This window comes from Chamaea fasciata, unplaced genomic scaffold, assembly GCF_029207755.1.
Source record: "Chamaea fasciata isolate MVZ Bird 193981 ecotype frontalis unplaced genomic scaffold, bChaFas1.0.hap1 SCAF_13, whole genome shotgun sequence".
NCBI classification, from domain to species: Eukaryota; Metazoa; Chordata; class Aves; order Passeriformes; family Sylviidae; genus Chamaea; species Chamaea fasciata.
Genome location: NW_027094098.1, coordinates 9,773,490 through 9,793,567, shown reverse-complemented (window position 1 = coordinate 9,793,567; position 20,078 = coordinate 9,773,490). Strand labels below are relative to the sequence as shown.

Below are 20,078 nucleotides of genomic sequence, written 5' to 3'. Positions count from 1 at the left end.
CAGTCTCTATGGGACAGGTGCTCTTCTTCAGTTCCTCTCACAAATGGCATTTGCTTGCTGCACTGAACAGCTGGAGAGACAGATGAGTCTGTTCTCCAGAACGGCTCTGATCAGCCCCCTGTTACTTTCAGCACATACATTTTTTTCCTCATTAAAAACAAAACAAAAAACAAATAAACAAAACAAAACAAAAAACCACACACAACAACAAAACAAAAACAAACAAACAACCCCCCTCCAAAAAAAAACCCAAAAAACACACACAAAAAAATCACAAAGTGCCAGAATCCCCTTCCCACGTCTTGTAGTTTCAGCGAGAATCAGAAAGATTATTTAATTGGGTCAGTGGCAAACCCGGTCAAGCCAGACTTGATTTTTGCTGCCGAAGAGGCAGCCGTGAGCACGGGAATTCACAGCGGGATCTCTTCCGTGACTCGGGCTCCCGGCAGGAGGAGACCCCTCGAGCCCAGAGGGAAATGTTTGCCAAAGTTTGCCAGCGCCGCCCACCAGCCGCCCCAGACCCCTTGGCTGGGGGTGGCTGGGGGTGGCCCTAGGTCCCGCCCGCTCCAGGCTCCCGCCCCTTCATGCATATTCACAAGGAGGCGGGGCCATTAATGTCAATTATTCATGAGGTTTCGCGCGCTTTTGTGACCACGTGGGCTGGTTTTCGCGCGGTTCGGTGGCCGGGCAGGAAGCGGCGGAGATGGCGGTGAGCAGCCGGGCCGGGCCGGGGGAGCCGTTCTTTTGGGGTGCCGTCCCCGCGGGTACCGGGCCCCGGGTCCTCGCCGCTGCGGGACACTTGGCGCTGCGGCCGTGCGGGGTCCAGAGGGGATTTCGGGGTGGGGGGGGGGCATTGTGGGTGCGCCCGGCGGTGCTCCCGAAACGCGGAGGGAGTTTTCCCGCGTTCCCGGCGCCGCAGAGGAGAGAGCCGGGCCGGTACAGGATCGGACCCTTTCCCTCCGCTCCGGCTGCGGTACGCTCGGAGGATGGATTTACCCCCGTCTCCCCCCTCTATGTGTTTCCACTGTCATTCGGGAGGAGGGCTAATTATTATAACTCATCGGTGATCCAAGTACCCCCTTCTGACCGCGGCCCGCATGGCAGAGGCCACTGGAGGCACTAGCCCCCTCTCTCTCTGCGGCCCCCTGCCCTCACCCTCCCTTCTATCCCTGCAGGACTCCTCCGAGTCGCAGGCAGCGGTGACCAGCCCCGTGCGGAGCTCCCGCCGCGGCGATGCCTTCACGTCCAGCCCCGGTCGGGACCTGCCCCCCTTCGAGGATGAGTCCGAGGGGCTCCTGGGGACCGAGGGGCTCCCCGAAGAGGAGGGGGAAGGGGAAGAGCTCATTGGGGAAGGGATGGAAAGGTAAGAAAGTCGTCCGGGGGGATTGTGCCCGGCGATGGAGTGCTGGGGATGTCAGTGCGGTCAGCGACGTGGGGGGAGCTCTCAGCCTTGTGGGATCCCTCTGCTGTGCTGGTAACTGGGGTGCGGGGGCTGAAAAACTGCTGGGCAATGGACAAAGGTCAGAGTATGGTGTCATTGGAGTTCTGGGAGAAGTGTGCTAAGTGCCAGGATGGTCCAGGTAGGATAAACCAGGATCTGCCTGGATGTGTGATGTGGATTCAGCCCAGCTCTTTACTTCTGCAGGCACGAATTGTGATGTTGTTTTACTCAGCACGGCCTGCCGTCAAGCTGAACTTGACAACACAAAGGCTTGAACGTTGGCATTCCTAACCATGGTCCTGGAGCCCTTTTGCATTCCTAACTGTGGTGCTGGAGCCCTTTACTCCAGGACATTTTCCACTTGGAAGTGCCTTCCTGCTCAACACCATTCTGTCCTGCTGCAGAATAACTGCCCTGACATCTACCCAGCAGTAGCTGAAGAAGGGCTGCTGAATTGCTTTCCTGGCCTGATTCCCTGCTCTATGTGTGTGCTGCTAGGGACTACCGCCCCATCCCGGAGCTGGATGTGTATGAAGCAGAGGGCCTGGCCCTGGATGATGAAGATGTGGAGGAGCTGACTGCCAGCCAGCGGGAAGCTGCCGAGCGAGTGATGAGGCAGCGGGACCGTGAGCTGGAGCAGGGCATGGGCCGCATGAGGAGGGGGCTGCTCTATGGTAGGTGCCATGAGCTGTACCAGGTGTGCCAACCCTGTGTGCTTGATAATAACCTAGCCCTTCGGGGGGAGTTGGGCTCTTTACTTTCAGGTTAATAGGGTGGTCTCTTGTCACTTGACGGACACAAAAAACCACACTCACCAGTCAAGTTAAGAAGTAAGAAAAGAAAGTTTATTTTGGTTTGGGGTTTAAATAGGGTTTGGACTTTGACCAGCGACTGGGGGAACGAGGTTAATACCTCTCTGACCCCACTGGCCTAGCCAAAAGTCCATCACAGAGAGGAATGCAAAAACAATCTACTTTGTTTATGTTACAATGCCTGAGAACTCTCCGGTCCAAGAATGAAATCATCAGAAGGCTGAAAAATCAGGAGACAGTCTCTAGAGCTCCAGTGTGTCTGGGCTCTTAAAGAAATCATTGGCTGTGGGCTTGGCTGGATTCCCCAGTGCAGGATCCCTTTCCTTTGGGTTTCCTAGGAGCTCATTTGGTGATCTTCTGGTTACTGCTGAAACAAAGTTAGGATCCTGGGCCTGTATCAAAGGGTTGGGGTTCTACCAAGTGTATGCTGTAGAGTTGTTGGTGTTGGTGCTCCTGTACAGACTTTGTGGGCTGGATGGAAGGGCCTTTGATGCACTTTAAGCTTGTTCCTTTGTCAGTGCATTAATGGACTTGAATGTGTGCTGTTGCATGCAAATCTTTAAATTCTCACCCTGAAAATCTTAACTATGTTGTGGAAGATGTAGGAGCAAATCTAGAACTGGATTTAGGCTGGGCCTGGGATGTCTCTTCGTTTGTATCCCAGGCTGTGACCTCTTTACTTCCACAGCCTGTGCAATCCCACTGTGACTAAAGAGTGGGAATGGGAATCCCAGACTTTGAGCAGTCTTTCCTTCCACCCCTTAGATAGTGACGATGAAGACGAAGACCGTCCTGCACGGAAGAGGCGGCTGGCGGAGCGGGCTGCCGAAGGCATGGAGGATGAGGATGAAGACATGATTGAGAGCATTGAGAACCTGGAAGACATGAAAGGACACTCCGTGAGGGAGTGGGTTTCCATGGCAGCTCCCCGGCTTGAGATCTATCACCGCTTCAAGAACTTCCTGAAGACCCATGTGGATGAACATGGGCACAATGTCTTCAAGGAGAGGATCAGTGACATGTGCAAAGGTAGGGCTGGGTCACTGGAGGCTCTCTTTTTCTTTATGTGGGTTATAGTGTACTTTGTGGTGATCCAGTACAGTGGTAGATATTTTGCTGCCTGCCCTCTTTGTTCCAGGCATTGAATCAGCACTTTAAAAAGCCTGATGCTGATGGAGATAAATGAATAATGGAAACATGTCTACTGTTTTCTTTGATTCTGGCTGACTAATTAGAAGGCCCCTGGTGTCTGCTCCTCATTAATATTCATTTCATAGAAATGCTAGCAGAAGAATATGTGGGGCAGCAGACATTGGTCTGCAAGTTTGTGATCTGAAAGAGACAACAATTGCTTGCTGTCTGCACCAGTTACTTTCTCACACTGGAAACTGGATTATCTAGCAAGGGGACACAAATAGACCTTGTGACTTTGGAAACTGTGTCAGTGTTGCAGCCTTGTATTCTGAGTAGGCACTGCCAGAAGAAATGGTCATTAAGGCGGTCGTTGATGAGTTTTAAAAGCAGAAACTGTCACATCTAGGAACAGCTCATGTAGCTGTACTTGTTGTATTTCTTCTTTATATTGAGCAGAAGCTTGAGCAGTGGAACAAGATCAGTTTTATAAAACTGGGAAATAAAAGGCATTTGTCTCATCCATTTTCATGAACATAAGACACAGGAGGTTTTTTGCCAGCCATTCAGCAGACATAATGTCTCTCCTATTAACTTCTGTTTCCTGGAGGTCTCTGAGAGACTTGTGTATTGGGCTGAACCTTTTGAATTTTAGGAACACTGAGCCTGGGAAGTATCTGTGCAGAACTGGAGAGGAACAATCACAAGCTCGGTACTGATGAAGAATTTGTTAGAGAAATAAATTTAAAAGGGTTTTCCACCCATTTTGAAATTGTTAACCTCTAAACTTCAGGGAAGGTGCAGAGATCTACTAACTGCAGCCTGCAGGATACAGGCTTGTCTGTTCTGGCTATGCTTTGCAAACTCCTTGAGGAGTGAACAGGTTGAAACTACGATTCACCCCGTCTTTTCCTTAAGAGAACAGAGAGAGTCTGGTGGTAAACTATGAGGATCTGGCAGCCCAGGAGCATGTCCTTGCCTACTTTCTGCCTGAGGCCCCAGCAGAGATGCTGAAGATCTTTGATGAAGCAGCCAAGGAAGTGGTGCTGGCCATGTACCCCAAGTATGATCGTATTGCTCAGGAGATCCATGTCCGTATCTCCCACCTCCCTCTGGTGGAAGAGCTGCGGTCACTCAGGTAAGAGCAGAACTACCAGCAGTGGCTCTGGGGCTTGCATTAGGCTTTGGGGTGCTCAGGACTCAGCTGCGAGCTAAACCTCTGGATAAGTCGAACAGGATAGCTGAGCTTAGCACAGGAAATAAAACATACTAAGGATGAACTTTCAGCATCCCTGAAGTAAACTTGTGCTTTGCAGCAAGAGTGGTGCAAGTGGTGCATTTCTGGAGGGTGTTTTGCCTTCTGTGCCCTGCAGGCAGCCAGCATACCTCTGTCTTTCCTCAGGCAACTGCACTTAAATCAGTTGATCCGGACCAGTGGAGTGGTGACAAGTTGCACAGGGGTCCTGCCTCAGCTCAGCATGGTGAAATACAACTGCAGCAAGTGCAACTTCATCCTTGGACCCTTTTTCCAGTCGCAGAACCAGGAGGTGAAACCTGGTTCCTGTCCGGAGTGTCAGTCTCTTGGCCCGTTTGAAATCAACATGGAAGAGGTAAGAGACTCTGTGCTTGCCTGGAGGAGAGTGGCTGCTCATCCTGCTCCACTGCCTCTTCCTCACAGGCCTGCTTTGACTCCCACCCTTGGAACAGCTTGCTGTGGGGAGAGGGGTCTTCTGCTATATTCAGGGGGCTGTGAAGATAGGTCTGTTTGAGCTCTTGACCTGAATGACTCAGCTTATCAACCAGAAGTAACTTGTTGCTTCACTGTAGGTGTTTGGATTGAATCTTTTGCCACAATCATCTTTGTGGTACACAGTTATTTATTCCTATTTTAGAAATGCAGACACACGCTGTCCAGATCTCCTTCCCAGGTTAGGTCAGTCTGTCCTGATCTGTCAGCTAAGGATACCGGAGGGCAAAATCGTTAATGTGAAGCTTCTGACTTTAATTCTTTGGCTTGATACCTTTAGTCACACAAGTGGAGCATTCTTCTCCCAGGAACTGGTCCAGTATTTGGGTGGACAAACACTGCGGAGGCTGAAACACAGTGGTAGAGATGCAGCAAAGTGCTTTCCTGTCCCCACTATTGCCTATCGCACCCTGGAATTGTTGCTCACAACCTCCATCCTCCCATGTCTATAGTTTTCTAACTGAAGTACAGTAAATGTTGGAATGGCCCTTCTCTCTGAGGTGCCTGTGAAAAGCCGTGCTGGCGCCTGCTGGACTTGCTGGGTAACTTTGATTTTGCTGCTGCAGACAGTCTATCAGAACTATCAGCGCATCAAGATCCAGGAGAGCCCTGGGAAGGTGGCTGCAGGCAGGCTGCCGCGCTCCAAGGATGCCATTCTCCTCGCTGACCTGGTGGACAGCTGCAAGCCAGGAGATGAGATTGTGAGTTGTATTGTTCAAGTATCAGGAGAGCACAGGGTATTTTTAAATGCTGACATTGACATCATGGGAACTTCTGTGGGAATATGGGGAGGGATTGTCCTCAAATGCATTTGAGCCTTTCCTTAAAACAGAGAGGGGGCTGTTTTGTACTGTCCGGGCACTGATACAGCATTTCCGGCTTCCCAGGAGCTGACAGGGATCTACCACAACAACTATGATGGCTCCTTGAACACCGCCAATGGGTTCCCAGTGTTTGCAACTGTGATCCTGGCCAACCACATCGCCAAGAAGGACAACAAGCTGGCTGTTGGGGAACTGACTGATGAAGATGTGAAAGTGATTGTGGGTCTGTCCAAGGATGAGCAAATTGGGGAGAAGGTGAGTTAGCCTCAGACATCCCTTCTTTTCCTGTTGATAGCTTGCCATCACCTGGCAGCTGGATCAGAAAGTGATGAAATGGGTCAGCTGGCCAAACAGTGGTTAAAGGAACCCAGAAATCTCAATTCTCTCTGAACGGTCTTCTGTAGCTCTCAGACGGCTGTTGCTGAGAGTCAGTTATAGGAGGGAAGTAAATAAGAAACCTCCCTTGTACTTCAGGAGGTCAAATTTTCTGTTTCTCCCATTCCTTCTCTGAGCCTTCTACATCACAACAGGGCTAGAAGACAGGTGAGAGACACTCAGACACTGCTTATATCTGATCAGTTTCCTCTCCCTGTGTCTTAAAAGCCAAGTGGCGGAAGTGTTCTGTGAGGCCAGTGACTGCATCTCTAGTCCCCTAAAGGGGATATTATTGCTTAACTTTGTGATAAAGATTTTAGCTTTGCTTCCTCTATATGCTACGACCTGAATCCAATATTTGAAAGAACAAAGCTCCTGGACTAGTGCATGTTCAACCTCACTTGGGTCAGATTTAATTTCTTTAATGAGGGACTTCACTCCGTTGCCTTGGCTGTGCTGTTGCTGTAGTGGATGCAGCAGCTTCAGTTGAATCAGGAGTGTATGAACATGAGTGGTCTCCAGCATCAGGTAATTTTCAGAATACCCTTGATAAAATAAGCCAGTTGTTCATAATATTTGACTATGACAACAATTCATGTGCAGCATAGCCCATTCAAGTACTGTTATATGCAGTGAGTAAGCCTCTGATCAAGGTCCCCAACTTTACAAGAGCTGATAACAGGCATTTGTGATGTGCCTTGTGTACAACACGGCAGTGGCAGCGTCTTCCAGCACCCAACTAAATAATCTGCCAAGCCCCAACAGCACCATTTTTGTGAAGCTCCTTCAGGCAACAGTGGGTGGGTCATTGCTTTTGAAAAAGCCCTCACACCCTGGATAATAAAATACTCTTTGGAGACAGCAGTATCTTAAGAATAGCTTTAGATATGGCATCTTGCTGAAATTCATGCAAGATTCTGTTCAGAATGGGAGCTGGTATTCCCTGGACAACTCCTGGTTTCCCTTTCAGATTTTTGCCAGCATTGCTCCATCTATTTATGGACATGAAGATATCAAAAGGGGCTTGGCTTTAGCTCTCTTTGGTGGAGAGCCCAAAAACCCAGGTGAGTGTCACTTGTGTCCTTTGGTCCTGCCTCACTCAGGGGAGGGCAGAGGGCCTGGGGTTTGTCTGTGCCATTGCAATAAGAGCAGTTAGTGTTGTCTGCGTGGCTTGGTAACAGACAAGGTTTAGCAGACTGAGGGATATCTGTGTTTGAACTGGCTGTTTTATCACACTGAAAACTCTGGTGTGACAGTAGAAATGCTACGACTGAAAACAGCTCCTACTGCAAACCCAGGCAAGTTTTTATCCCTCCTCCAGGAGGTCATGTTTAATACTCCTTCAGAGGTTTGACCTTCTGGCACCCTGATTTGTTATCGTCTCCTTAGAAGAATGTGTTAGAATGTGTCAGCAGGGTTAGAAGGTCTGTTTTTCAGAGACAACTGCCTCCAAAACTGACTTTCTTTCCCCCTCAATTTTCCTGTAAACTGGTTGCTGTGCCTGCTGGTTGCCTTCTCTTCAGCCTTGTGGTGCTCAGGGCAGGGTTGCTGCCAAGCCATGCACTCAACTGCTTCATGGTTTTCTCATTGCTTTTGTAGGTGGAAAACACAAAGTTCGTGGTGACATCAATGTGCTTCTGTGTGGAGACCCTGGTACTGCAAAATCACAGTTTCTTAAATACGTAGAGAAAGCATCAAGCAGAGCAATTTTCACCACTGGCCAGGGTGCTTCTGCTGTGGGCCTCACAGCCTATGTGCAGAGGCACCCGGTCAGCAAGGAGTGGACTTTGGAGGCAGGAGCCCTCGTGCTGGCTGACAGAGGTGTCTGCCTGATTGATGAATTTGACAAGGTGAGCCCAGCTTCATCTCTCTGGGAAGTATGAGCTGTGAAACGACCAGCTGTAACCTCTGTCCGCTGGGGGCACGCTGTAACTCATGGTGACATCCCCCAGATGACCAAAGTGCCTGCAGTTTGTTTAGGCCCTTGCTGTTCCATAGTGCAGTTTGCTGCCTTTTCAGGGCATCTGGAGCAGATTCCCCTTGGTGTTTTTGGCAGTGGGGTATAAACATAGTTTCACTCTAAATCATTCTTGCTTTCCCGTAGATGAATGATCAGGATAGGACCAGCATCCACGAAGCCATGGAACAGCAAAGCATTTCCATCTCCAAAGCAGGCATTGTCACATCCTTGCAAGCTCGCTGCACCATTGTTGCTGCTGCCAATCCCATAGGTAAGTGCCGAGAGGCTACAGGACTATCTCAGGCTCTCAGCATAAGTCCACAGTCATGAGAGCTGTGGCACAGCTTTGCCTCCCTCTGCCTGGTTCCTTCAAGTCTGGAGCAGAGATCAAGTGAGCAGAAAAGCCTTCAGTAACATACTGGAGGTCTGTCCTTCCTCCAGAGCTCCAGCCTTGGAGCCTGTTTGACCTGGATTGTCTCTGTGACCCAGGTGGGCGATACGACCCTTCGCTGACGTTCTCGGAGAACGTTGACCTGACAGAGCCCATCATCTCTCGGTTCGATATCCTGTGCGTGGTGAGAGACACGGTGGACTCAGTGCAGGTAGGGGCTGCGCCAGGAGTCTGAGTGTGTGCTGGGCTTCACTGCTGCTGTTGGGATGCTACAGCTGCCCATTGAGTTTTTTTCTGTCCAGTGAGTGTGCTCAGTATCTGTTGGTGCACTGCTCTCTTGTAGGATGAAATGCTTGCCCGGTTTGTTGTCGGCAGCCATGTCAAGCACCACCCAGGCAGCAAGGAGACAGTGAATGGGGACACTAACGAGGTCATCCTTCCCAACACCTATGGGGTTGAGCCCATTCCTCAAGAGATCCTGAGGAAATATATCATCTATGCTAAAGAGAAGGTCCACCCCAAACTCAACCAGATGGACCAGGACAAGGTGGCCAGAATGTACAGTGATCTCAGGAAGGAGTCTATGGTGAGAATGCTGAGGAAAGGAGGGAAGAACTGTAGGTATCTAGACTGCAAATCAGTCTGAGGCTGCTCCTGCATATGTTGACACATTCTTGCCATTCCCATCACAGAAGTCTGTGCCACTGCTTTGTGAGACACAGGCAGATTCTGCAGTGTCTGCTGAACAGATGATTCTTCATCTAAGTGCAGAGTCTTGCCTGTTGATGATGTGTGGACTGATGGACTGGACACATGTACAGTGCCTGTCATAGCAAAGTCCTTTTGTTGTCACCCAGTCTGGAAAGCGCACAGGAGATGTTTGCATTCACTCAGATCTACATGCTCCTGGTACATTACAGGGAGCCATTATCTGTAGAAATGCCCTTCTGTTTTGTCTGTGGGATGTCTCAGGCTCATTTCACACTCTCCAAGTGAAAGAGGAATTTGTTGAGGTGTGAGGGAGATTTTTGGAGTTTGGGAAAACTCTACCTTCTTTTGATTGGCTTTTTGTTTCTTTAACTTCTAAAATTTGCTAGAGGAAACTGGATTGTTAAGGAACTGAATTGTTAATCTTGGAAAGGCCCTAAAGTGTCACAGAGTGATCCCATAACATCCCCTTGCACTGTACTGAATTCAGATGAACAGGGAAGCTGTGCCAGGCTGTGTGGCCATGCCAGCAGGTGGCAGAACCTCCTTAGCCTGAGTCACCCTCAGAGGTGCAGAGAGCTCCCTGCAGGGTGAAAGGAACTGGACCCTGGGCCAGAAGGCACCTGTCCTGCCCTGTGTCTTGTCTCCTTCAGTAACGTGTTGCCTCCTCCCTTAGGCGACCGGCAGCATCCCTATCACGGTGCGGCACATCGAGTCCATGATCCGCATGGCTGAGGCGCACGCCCGCATGCACCTGCGCGATTACGTGGTGGAGGATGATGTCAACATGGCCATCAGGGTGATGCTGGAGAGCTTCATTGACACGCAGAAGTTCAGTGTCATGCGGAGCATGCGCAAGGTGGGCACCGGCTGAGCCAGGGGCTGTGGCTGCACCCCAGGCCCCCTGGGTTCAACTGCAGCCTCCTTGCACTGCCCTGGCTGTGGGAAGTGACCTCATGCTCTGCAGGGGTCTGTCCTGTGGAGACAGGCGCTGAGCCTGTGTAAGTGGAGTACCGTGGGTCTGAAGTGTCAAGGAAGCTCCTTGTCTGACCATCCAGGAGCCACTCTGGCAGTCACACTAGCACCACTTGAGCTGGGACCAAGGCCACTTCACAGCTACACCCACCACGCTCACAGTCAGACGAGGTTTCCTTACCTACTTGACCCCAGGTTTTTCCATAGCAGAGTCTCAAACATCTGGATACTTAGAATAATTTAATCATTGTGCAATAACAGCTCAAGCTGGGTTCCTTTGAGCAGGGACCCCAAACAAGGCACTGTTCCATGACTGCCCCTTGATAGTCTGTGGTGAGGCAATGTCTTTGTTGGGTCTGAGAAAGAAGTGTACCTCAAGCCTCTGAGTCAAATGTACTGCCATGTCTATTCTTTTTTTTACCCCTTCCCTGCTATTTTGGCGCAGGGCACCTGCTGCTGTCAGGTGATCAAGCCAAGCAGGCAGTTCGTTTCTTCATGTTTTTATTGGGCTCTCAGGGTACAGTTAACCACAGCACTCACTCTGGTTTAGTGTGCAGTCTGCCCTGTTCTCTGAGTAGCAGGGGCTGGCTCCAAACAGCCTCTTGGCTGACCACACACTGGCATTTATCCACTGTTGAGCGTCTGCCCTCTGTCTGGACGACTCGTGGCCTCTCTCTTTGGCCTCAAACAGCCAGCCAAGTATGAGCGTCTGCTGGGGAGGCACAGGGCAGTCTGGGTTAAAGGAAACTGCTCTGTGCCTTGCCCAGGGCCAGCCCCCACCATGGCTGTGTCCCTGTGGGCAGCACAACCCCACAGCAGTGCACTGCTAGCTCCCAAGAGGCACCAGCACCCCTAAGGAGATTCAAGATGGGAATAAAAACAGAGGATTTGTGGCTGTCAGAGGTCTGCTACTGCATGTGCAGGTGGCAGCTTGGCAATGCCATAGTCACTCGAGATACACTAAGGGCACAGGTGGCAGCAGTGTCATTTGGTTCCCTGTGCGCTCTGGGAGGAGGGGGTTGGTTGATGTTGGGCACTGCAGTGTGTCACTGTTCTGACCCTCATGGCTCATCTCATCCCTCCCAGACATTCTCCCGCTACCTCTCGTTCAAGCGAGACAACAACGAGCTGCTGCTGTTCATACTGAAGCAGCTGGTGGCAGAGCAGGTGATGTACCAGAGGAACCGCTATGGAGCCCAGCAAGACACCATAGAAGTCCCAGAGAAGGACCTGGTGGACAAGGTATGGGCTTAAAATCAGCTGCCTCGGGGACTGGTTCATGCTCTCTCTGCAGCCTCCGAACCAGAGGCATTCTGAGACTTGTAACTTCCCCTCCTGTGTTATGATACTATAAAAAACACCAGTTAACTTCCCCTCCTGTGTTATGATACTATAAAAAACACCAGTGTTAATATAACCAACATCAGGATTGTCTCCTCTGTATCTGCTCATCTTGTTTGGAAGTGCTGTATTCATCCCTCTTTGTTCTCATACCCCCCCCCTTAAAGCTTTGGGGTTGGAATGGTAAATCCTGTGGTATGGTGCTTATGCAGGTGAATGAGAACTCAAGTTCCCTGGCATCTGCATTTGAAGAAGCAAAAGCAGAAAAATCTATGTGTATGAACTTTTCCAATCCCTTCTGAGGCTGACTTGCCTCCTCCTTCATGCTTGTCTAAAGGTTGCATTTCTGACTTGGCCTTTCTGTGCAAAATATTGACCTTGCTTGGCACTAAAGCAGTGTTTGATTCCTGGATTAGTGCTTTTCTGCTCTTTGCATCAGATGTGCAGAGTAATTACTTCCAGAGCCACAGCTTGGAGTTGCCAGGGTGACCACCCCCAGTCTGATGTGTCTCCCTTGCAGAACTGTCCCACTGGTTGAGGTTTTGGGGGCTTTTGGATTGGAGTTACATCCTAGCTCTGCTGGAAGTAAAAGGATGAGCTGAGAATAGGCAGATGCTGAGCCAGCATCCTCTCTTGGCTCAGCTCAGCCCTGCCAATGCTCCTTCCTCCTGACCTGCAGTCTCCCCTGCTACTGCAGCTCTGGCTCCTGCTGAGCAGAGCAGAGATTGCTGACTGTGAAATTTTATGCAGCCTCTGCTATGGAAAACCACATGATTCTTACTTTGATTAAATAAACATTTACCTCTCCCTTCTTCCCCCTCCCAGGCTCGGCAGATCAACATCCACAACCTCTCAGCCTTTTATGACAGTGAAGTGTTCAAGATGAACAGGTTCAGCCGGGATGTGAAGCGGAAGCTGATTGTCCAGCAGTTCTGAGGCTGGCAGCAGAGTCTGCCACATGCTTCTGTGAGATGAGACCTCCATCTTCCAGCCCTGCAGGAATGCTACAGAGATCCTGAGCCAGAGGGACTAGGCTGCACATCCTCTTGCTTGCTTTGTGCCTAATGGATTAAGGGAGTGCTGAGCTGCTGAAGACCTTGTAAATAGAACAGAATTAAGTAGTTAAATGCCCTGTCAAGTCTGTTTAGCAACTTCGTTCACTATTTTGCCTTGTAGCTAAGCACAGCAGGGAGAGAATTGCTGGCCATATACATGGCATGTTTTCTGTTTGTTTGTCACTAGTTGTTACAGGCTCCTCTGCAGGAGGGACCAAGTGGGAGCATTTGGAAAGCATTATCCACCCCCCTTGGATTGCAAGCACCCTCAGGGATTCTCTGTTCCCATCTCTGGTGACGCCTCATGGGTGATAATTGAAACTGCTTTCAACTCTCCATGAACCAGCCAGTCTCTGCTCCAGGCCTTTGTGCCTGACACTTGACATTTCCCCAGGTGCCCACATGGATTGACCTTGTGCTTGGTTTCTGCAGGGAAGGAGGGGGGGAAGCAGAGGTAGACAAGAACTGTAACAAAACTCTTTCTGATCTTAAAGATGATCTGTATGGGCACTGAAAACTCCTTTAGTACCTGCTGGGGAATCTCCAAAAGCAGGAGTGGAGAGGCTTTTCTTGCATTAATGGATGTTATCTCTGTGTAGCTGTCAGCAGGTGTGAATTTACAGCTGAATCCAAGTGACATCTTTGAACACCTAACCTGAAGACCCTTTCTCACATCCATTTGTTGAGGGTGAAGTACGCATGATGCTGGTTTTGGGCATGGTAGTGGAGGAGGCCTAAGCTGGACATGTTCAGGGAGGACAGGATTGGCTTAGTGCTCACATGCAATTTTCTTAGTATTTGTGTTTTAAATACAGTTGTTTTTCAATACTTCAGCGTTTCCTCTTTTGATAACTCCTGCCTCCAAGAGTGGAATTAAGAGCTTAAGTGAGCATCCTGGGTGCTGCATGAACTGCCCAGTGGTTTGTGGGGTTAGGTTTGGGTACAACCACATCTCATATTTGTTCTTCAGGTTAGTAGGAACGGCCAGTGCTGGCTCTCAGCTCTAGCTGGGACGTCTGTGGACTGATAGCAGGACACAGTTGCCCTGGACCATGCCATGAATGCTGCTTTTCCTACCAAGGACCTGCCTGCAGTGGTTCCTTCCCTGTTTTGCCTGTTTATGTTTGTATCCCATTGCGACTGTCCTGTCACAGTTTTCCCCACCTTCCTTCCCTACGCACACTTGGGTTAGACAGCCTTGATCTCATGCCTTGGCTGCCACTTAGATTCCAGTCTGGGAGAAGCAGTAACCCCTCTCCAGGACGCAGCTGAGCTCTGCAGTGAATCTGCTTTTTCCTGGCTGGAGCTGCAGGACCTTACAGCCTGTCCAGCCTCCCGCCTGAGCTCAGGAGAATTTGTGAGCTGGCTGCTGCAGTTGTGTGCTGGCCAAGCAGAGGTGTCCCTGGCTGTCAACACCGTGGGGTTTGTCATGGTGATGTGTGTGCTGTGTCCCTTCCCAGCCTGGAGCCAGCAGGGCTTGAGCCCTGCTGGGGGCTGAGCACATGACTCTCAGCCTGAAGCTGGCTCTGCGTGTTGCCTCTGTCTGCCAGCTCCCTCCTGTGTATTTATTTAACTGTTTTGGCTGTTTTTTTCCCTTCCCACTGGGTCTCTGTCTACCAGGACTTTCTGCAGGCAGCCCAAACAGACACTTCCTGGTATTCCTTCCCTGCCTGAGCAAGCCTTTGTCCCCGAATGTGGGCCTGGTCTGTGTTGGGGATGGCCAAACTGCTGTGTGCCTGCAACTGCCTGGTGAGGTCCCATGTGGTTCCTCGGGGACACAGCTGTTAGTACCTTACCTCCTACTGCCAGAGGCCACAGAGACTCCTCCCTGGGGACAGCAACTGCAAGCACTTGCACACTGCCCAGCTCTGTGGGAACCCACATACCTTGCTGGGGAAGGTCCTGGCCCTGAGAGAGCAAAACCAGAAATAACAAGGGATGAAACGAGTTTGTGAACTGGTGTGTTTGTGTCAATGAATGTTGGGTGCAGGAGAAAGAGGCTTTGTGTCATAGTGGAGAAGTAGAAAATGCTTCCTAAACCCTTACAACCTTGTGAGGCCCCTGCTATGCCTGTAGTGACCTGCAGTTAAATAGGTGGCCAAACACAGCACTGCAGACCATGAGAGATACACAGGAATGAGGCAGGACTCCTGATTTTCCCAACTCCTTGCCCTGCTGCTGGACAGTGCTGTTGATAGGCACCATTCAGTTTTGTCCAGCTTTCTCCTGCCTCCTGTGCTCTGGTCCCACCTCACTTGGCACATGAAGTGAGCAGTGGCATCAGAGAGATGCCGTTATTGGAGCCACTTGTCATTTTGCTCACTGCCTCCCAAATCTTCAACACAAAGGCATTTGTGCCCTCCCACCATTGTGTTGCCAGCATCCAGCAGCGCAATGAATTCTTGCAGCTGCGCCCTCGCTAATGCTGGCATCAGCTGCTCACTGGAGTGTTAATGCCAGTCTGAAGGCATGTTCCTCCTCTCACGGCCACTGAGCTTTTCAGGTTCCCCGGAGCAAGCTTTGGCTGTTGACAGCATCAGGTGTCTGGTCTGGAGAGGGGTGAAAACATGCTGCTCTGAGCAGGGCTGCCTTACCAGGAGCCGTGTTCCCACTGAAGGTAGCAAGGATTTTGCTGCAGAGCTCTGGAGCTCGGCAAGCCAAGCCACACTCATGGAATGAGGAGTTTCTCCCCTGACAACCTTGAGTTTAGCCAAGCTTGTGCACTTGGCTTCTTGCTGCTGTGATTCAAACTGCACAGTTCCCCTCGCAGCCAGGGGCAAAGGCAAGAGTCTGGGGGAGGTGAGGTCTGTTCACAGCAGGCTATGCCTGGCCTCACATGGAAAATAAAAAAGTGCTCCTTGTAAAGGAGACAGGGCTTTATGGAGACAAGTGGTGTCCCTTCTTGTGGACATCTTCCCCTTGGGACTGTGGTTGTTGGCTAAGGCTGGGTCAGTCTGGCTTCAAAGAGCATCTGGATTTGAAAAGGCCATGATGGGCCAGATCCTGATCTAGTTTAATCTGAACATGCTGCATGCAAACCCCTGAGAGAGCAGCAGGGCTCTCTGCACCTCAATAAGGTGTTTGACTTCAGCTCAGCATGGAGCAAACACACAACACACACAAACAGTGCCCCTGCTTGGGGTGTATGAGCAAGTGTTGGCAGATACCAGCTAATCAATCAGCATGTGTAAGTTGGGGAAAAGGGAGACACAGAGCTTGCAGGAAAGGGCTTTTAATTCATACTAGCAGAATTTAGCTTATGCCTTTATTGTGATCATGAACCAACACACTACAACTGCAAGTCATGGGCTTATCTAGTGTGCTGGAGGTTGTTTCTGAGTTTGTCTGCCAAATGGCAGATGCCCCTTGAATAGGCGAGGTTCTTCATTCAGTAATGTGTGTTTTTCCCCAAATTAATGCCAGAGCCTCTTGGAAAAACTAGCACATTTAGCATTTCTGGACAGCAGTGTTTCTCTCATGCTAGACCTTGGCTGTAATCTTCTCTGTCCATCTTCACTGTGTTTACTAAAGAGCTGTATGGAAACTGGTTGACAAGAACTTCCCCAGTGTAACAGTGCGCAGGATGCAGCAGTTGTGTTGGATAGTGGCATCTTCCCATCCTAGTGCACTCCAGCCAGCTGCAGTTCAGCCAGGAGGGCTTTTTCAGGTGCTCACAGCCCTGCCCTGTTGACCTAAACTCACCTGAATTCCAGCATGGGAAGACAGTATGGGAATATGTTTACAGCAGATGTGTATCCACAGATACAGGTGAGTCACTGCAAACAGATACATTTCCTACTGTGCTGCAGTGAGGATGCACTCTGAACTTCTTAGTATTTTTCCATCTCCCGAAATACTTTTCTACTTAACAAGACAGAGCCAAAATTGGATCAAGCTTCTGGATTTTGCATCTATTATGCAGTTCTTGCTGCCATCGCTGATTTAATGTCTCCATTATCATGGAGCACTGGTCTGCCAAGGATTCCAGCTATCCAGCATGCCCCTCAGCCTCTACTAAACATTTGTGAGCAGCCTCAAGGGGCTGCTGAGCTCTGCATTTTTTTTTACAGCAAAAGCACCTTGGAAGGGCTTGTGCTCCTTTCTGCTCATTTTGCAAGTCACGTCTCTCTAAAGAAGCGATAAGGCTGTTGGGGGAACCCAGAGGAAATGCCAAGTTTCTTCTCTGGGTGATCCAGTGCTCAGGGAGATCTGACAATAACTGTCCTGTCTAAAAGATGCTGAAGAGCTTCAGTCCCACCAAATCCCATAGAAACACAAACGTAGGAGTACCAATAGAGCCTATGAGTCAGTGACTGGCTCTCCTCAGAGTCAAGAGTTACCAGCCCTCTTCAGGTACAGGCTGATCCCTCCACTCTGAAAATACATACCCACATTCCATCTTAGTCAGCTATTAAAATAGCAAGAGCTTTTCTGAAGATGACATTAGCCTTTTCAGTTTAATACGGAAAGCTACAAACCACCTCTGGGTTCTACCCAGTGAAGATACTTTGCCCACTAAAAGATAGGAACTCCCCCTCACCTTCTTGAGTCACTGTTCAAGGAGAGAGGTGTCTGGGCTCTGAGGGTACTAATAAGCCTTTATTGCCCTGACCAGGCTCTCCTGGGCCTCTATCTACACCTATGGCCTGGTGCTCCAGCCTGGGGCCTGTGTGAGATTTGAGAGGGGAATACAGGTTTATGTCTCCCTGTGCCTGCTCAAAGTGCTTATTGCTTTGGGCTGTGATCCATGGACTGCCTTCCTAATCTTGATCATCTTCCACTCCTATGGAACTGCCAAGTGATTCCTTGGTGATGGCTGCCATCAGCAGACCTTGACTCTGACCTAGGGACTGACTGGTTTGGTGTTGGTCTGGCTCCATCACTGTGAGCTTCTCTGAGGATCTGGACTTCTGGTTGAATCTGAGTGTCATCTCTGAGCTGCTCATCTGTCTTGGGTACTGGGGGGCCTGTCCTGCTGGCTGCTGTGCTCAGCTCCCTGATGTGTGCTCCTCAAACGTGGTACAACGAGCATTTGACAGTAACTTCTTCAGGCTCTGGTTATAACTCTAAAACAGGCAGAGCTAAGACTAAACTTCCTGTGTCTTGTCATCAACCCCTTGACTTTACTGGGCTTTATCTTGCTTGTCCTTCTGCCCCAGTCAAAAATTTTAGAAGATCTGAGGCTTGCTGCCCTTATGACATCTTCACTTCTGCAGATTTTTCATCCCTTCCAGAAAGTAATTTTCTTAGTGTCTGAGTTGATAGGCTCAACACAGAGATAAAGGGGTTCTCTGAGCTGTACAGAGGCCCAGATTAAATGATGTGAATGGCCCCAAACAGATGTACTCTTTTCTCCTTCCTGGCTGGGGGCTCAGAAGTCACCACTTGTGTAAATGGGGAGCTGTGACCATCCCTCTGCATGCCAGCTGCAACAGAGCAATGTCACCTGGTTGGCATTCCCCTGGAGTGAGGAGCCCTGTCCCCTGGGCTGTGAGGAAGCCTGTGTGAGATTTCAGCTGGACAGCTGTCTGCCTCCTTGCCCCAGGTGACTCTGTTAAAGGTTATTCTGGCCCCTTAATCAAACTCAGTATAACTCTGTTTTGCTCTGCCCTCTAGGAATCCGCTGAGGTTGGCTGTCAGAGTGGCTATTAATGCTCAATCAGCTCTGCTTTGGTGAGGAGAGAAAAGCCAACCTTTAGGGATGGGAGGCAGGAGGGGCGTGGGGAAACAGGGAAAGTAAAGCTCAAGTTGTGCTTGTTCTTCCCCTGCACTTCACAACAGGGGATGGCAAAGAAGCAGGGCTGGTAGCAGCACTGTGTCCCAGGTGGGCAGTGTGCTGTCCCTTAAGGGGAACAAGCTGATGCAGAGATGAAGAAAGGCTCAAACTGATGTAGAAAATCTTGCTGGGGCTCTAAACATAGCAGAATCTCTTCCCTTCTAATTACAGCCTGTCCTGGAAGGCATCAGTTGTTCCAGGTCACTCCTCTTTAAGTGTTTATTATAGATCTTCCCAGCAGGATTTTGGATGGGAGCAAGAATTGTGTGTTTTGCCCAGAGAATGGCTGCATTCCTGGGCTATGCAGGAATAGAGCAGGTACCCATCCCTGCTTGGTACAGTCAAAATGTTTCACTGTGTTCCAGAATTAAAAAGGCTAAGTCAGCAAATGAGCTTATATAAAGCTTGTCGGAGGCTCTGAAGTAAATTCGCATATTCTGGAAAAAGGGAGAGGTTAAATCTTTTCTTTGTGTCTAAGGAAGGGCTGGACAGGCAGGGAATTTTCCTCTTCTGGAGGGATGAGATGCCAAAAGGATGTATAGCTTGACAGGAGATTGTGTTAAATTGCATGGTATGCCACAAGCCTGCTCTGTCACCCAGCCTCTGTCCCAAAGAGCAGGCAATCAAGGTAATGGGAACAGGCCATTTTTTCTGTCTGATCTAAGAATGGGCACAGATCATCTTTTGTTGCCCTGACAAGTGTCAGTGGGCAAAGAAAGAAGGGTTAAACCCTTTTTCTGGTACTAGTGACATCTTGCATTTTCTAACACTGCCAAGAACTTAGCTTCTGACCGTTTATTTTTTTTCCTTATTATTTACTTTCTTGTTCTGCTGAGCACAGGCAATAGATTACTTTCACTTTTGTAGGTGAACTCAGTTTTGCTGTATTTAGGAGAATAAAATATCTCACCAGCATATTTCAAGTTAATGAGTTGCTGCTTTTTTTTCAAGTGGAGTTTCAAAATAAGTTAAATTTCTTTTGAGATTAGACTTTGTGGTTAGTTTATTTTTAATTGACAAGTCTTAGGCACCAAATTCTTTCCCTTAGCTATCACCTCATTCCTCTACCTCAGTAGTATTTGTTTGCAGGGATCTTGGAACAAAATGTGACCCTTACACTGAAATGGTAAAGCTGGCTGAATTTCCTGAAGGCAAAAGCTGTTACAGTAACTCACAGGGGGAGACAGCAGAAGGATTTTCAGTTTTGCCAGCCTAAAATACACACTTGCTTTCTGATTCTGCCTAACAGACGTAACTGTGAAATTGAACAATTTTGGGGAAGAACGGAAAATCACAGATAATGGTAATTCCAAGAAAAATTTCTGAACAGCTTTGAAGCAGCTATAAAAAAGGCATTTAGTGCAATTGTAAAGCCTCTTTAACCAGTGCTCTGTATGAGAATATACACCAGGTAGGGAGGCTGGAGGGAGATCAAATGAGAAATGACAAGCCTTTGACTATAAAGCTGTCAATGCCTCAGAAGAGAGCCAAGCCAGCTGCACCTATTCCAGGGAGTGTGAAATGGAGATGCAGGGGGCTGTG

General features: G+C 49.5%; 1 protein-coding gene across 1 annotated transcript; it reads left to right on the top strand.

Annotated features, from left to right (window-relative positions):
- The first annotated feature begins 679 nt into the window (after positions 1-679).
- MCM2 (minichromosome maintenance complex component 2) lies at positions 680-13,588 on the top strand. The gene is made up of 16 exons (XM_066195583.1): positions 680-709; positions 1,176-1,363; positions 1,940-2,115; positions 3,019-3,282; positions 4,303-4,522; positions 4,787-4,994; positions 5,698-5,832; positions 6,019-6,210; positions 7,301-7,394; positions 7,930-8,180; positions 8,435-8,561; positions 8,780-8,892; positions 9,025-9,267; positions 10,066-10,248; positions 11,451-11,606; positions 12,531-13,588. The coding sequence occupies exons 1-16, from the start codon at positions 704-706 to the stop codon at positions 12,639-12,641; spliced, it is 2,667 nt and encodes an 888-aa protein (XP_066051680.1). The 5' UTR covers positions 680-703; the 3' UTR covers positions 12,642-13,588.
- The last annotated feature ends 6,490 nt before the right edge of the window (positions 13,589-20,078 follow it).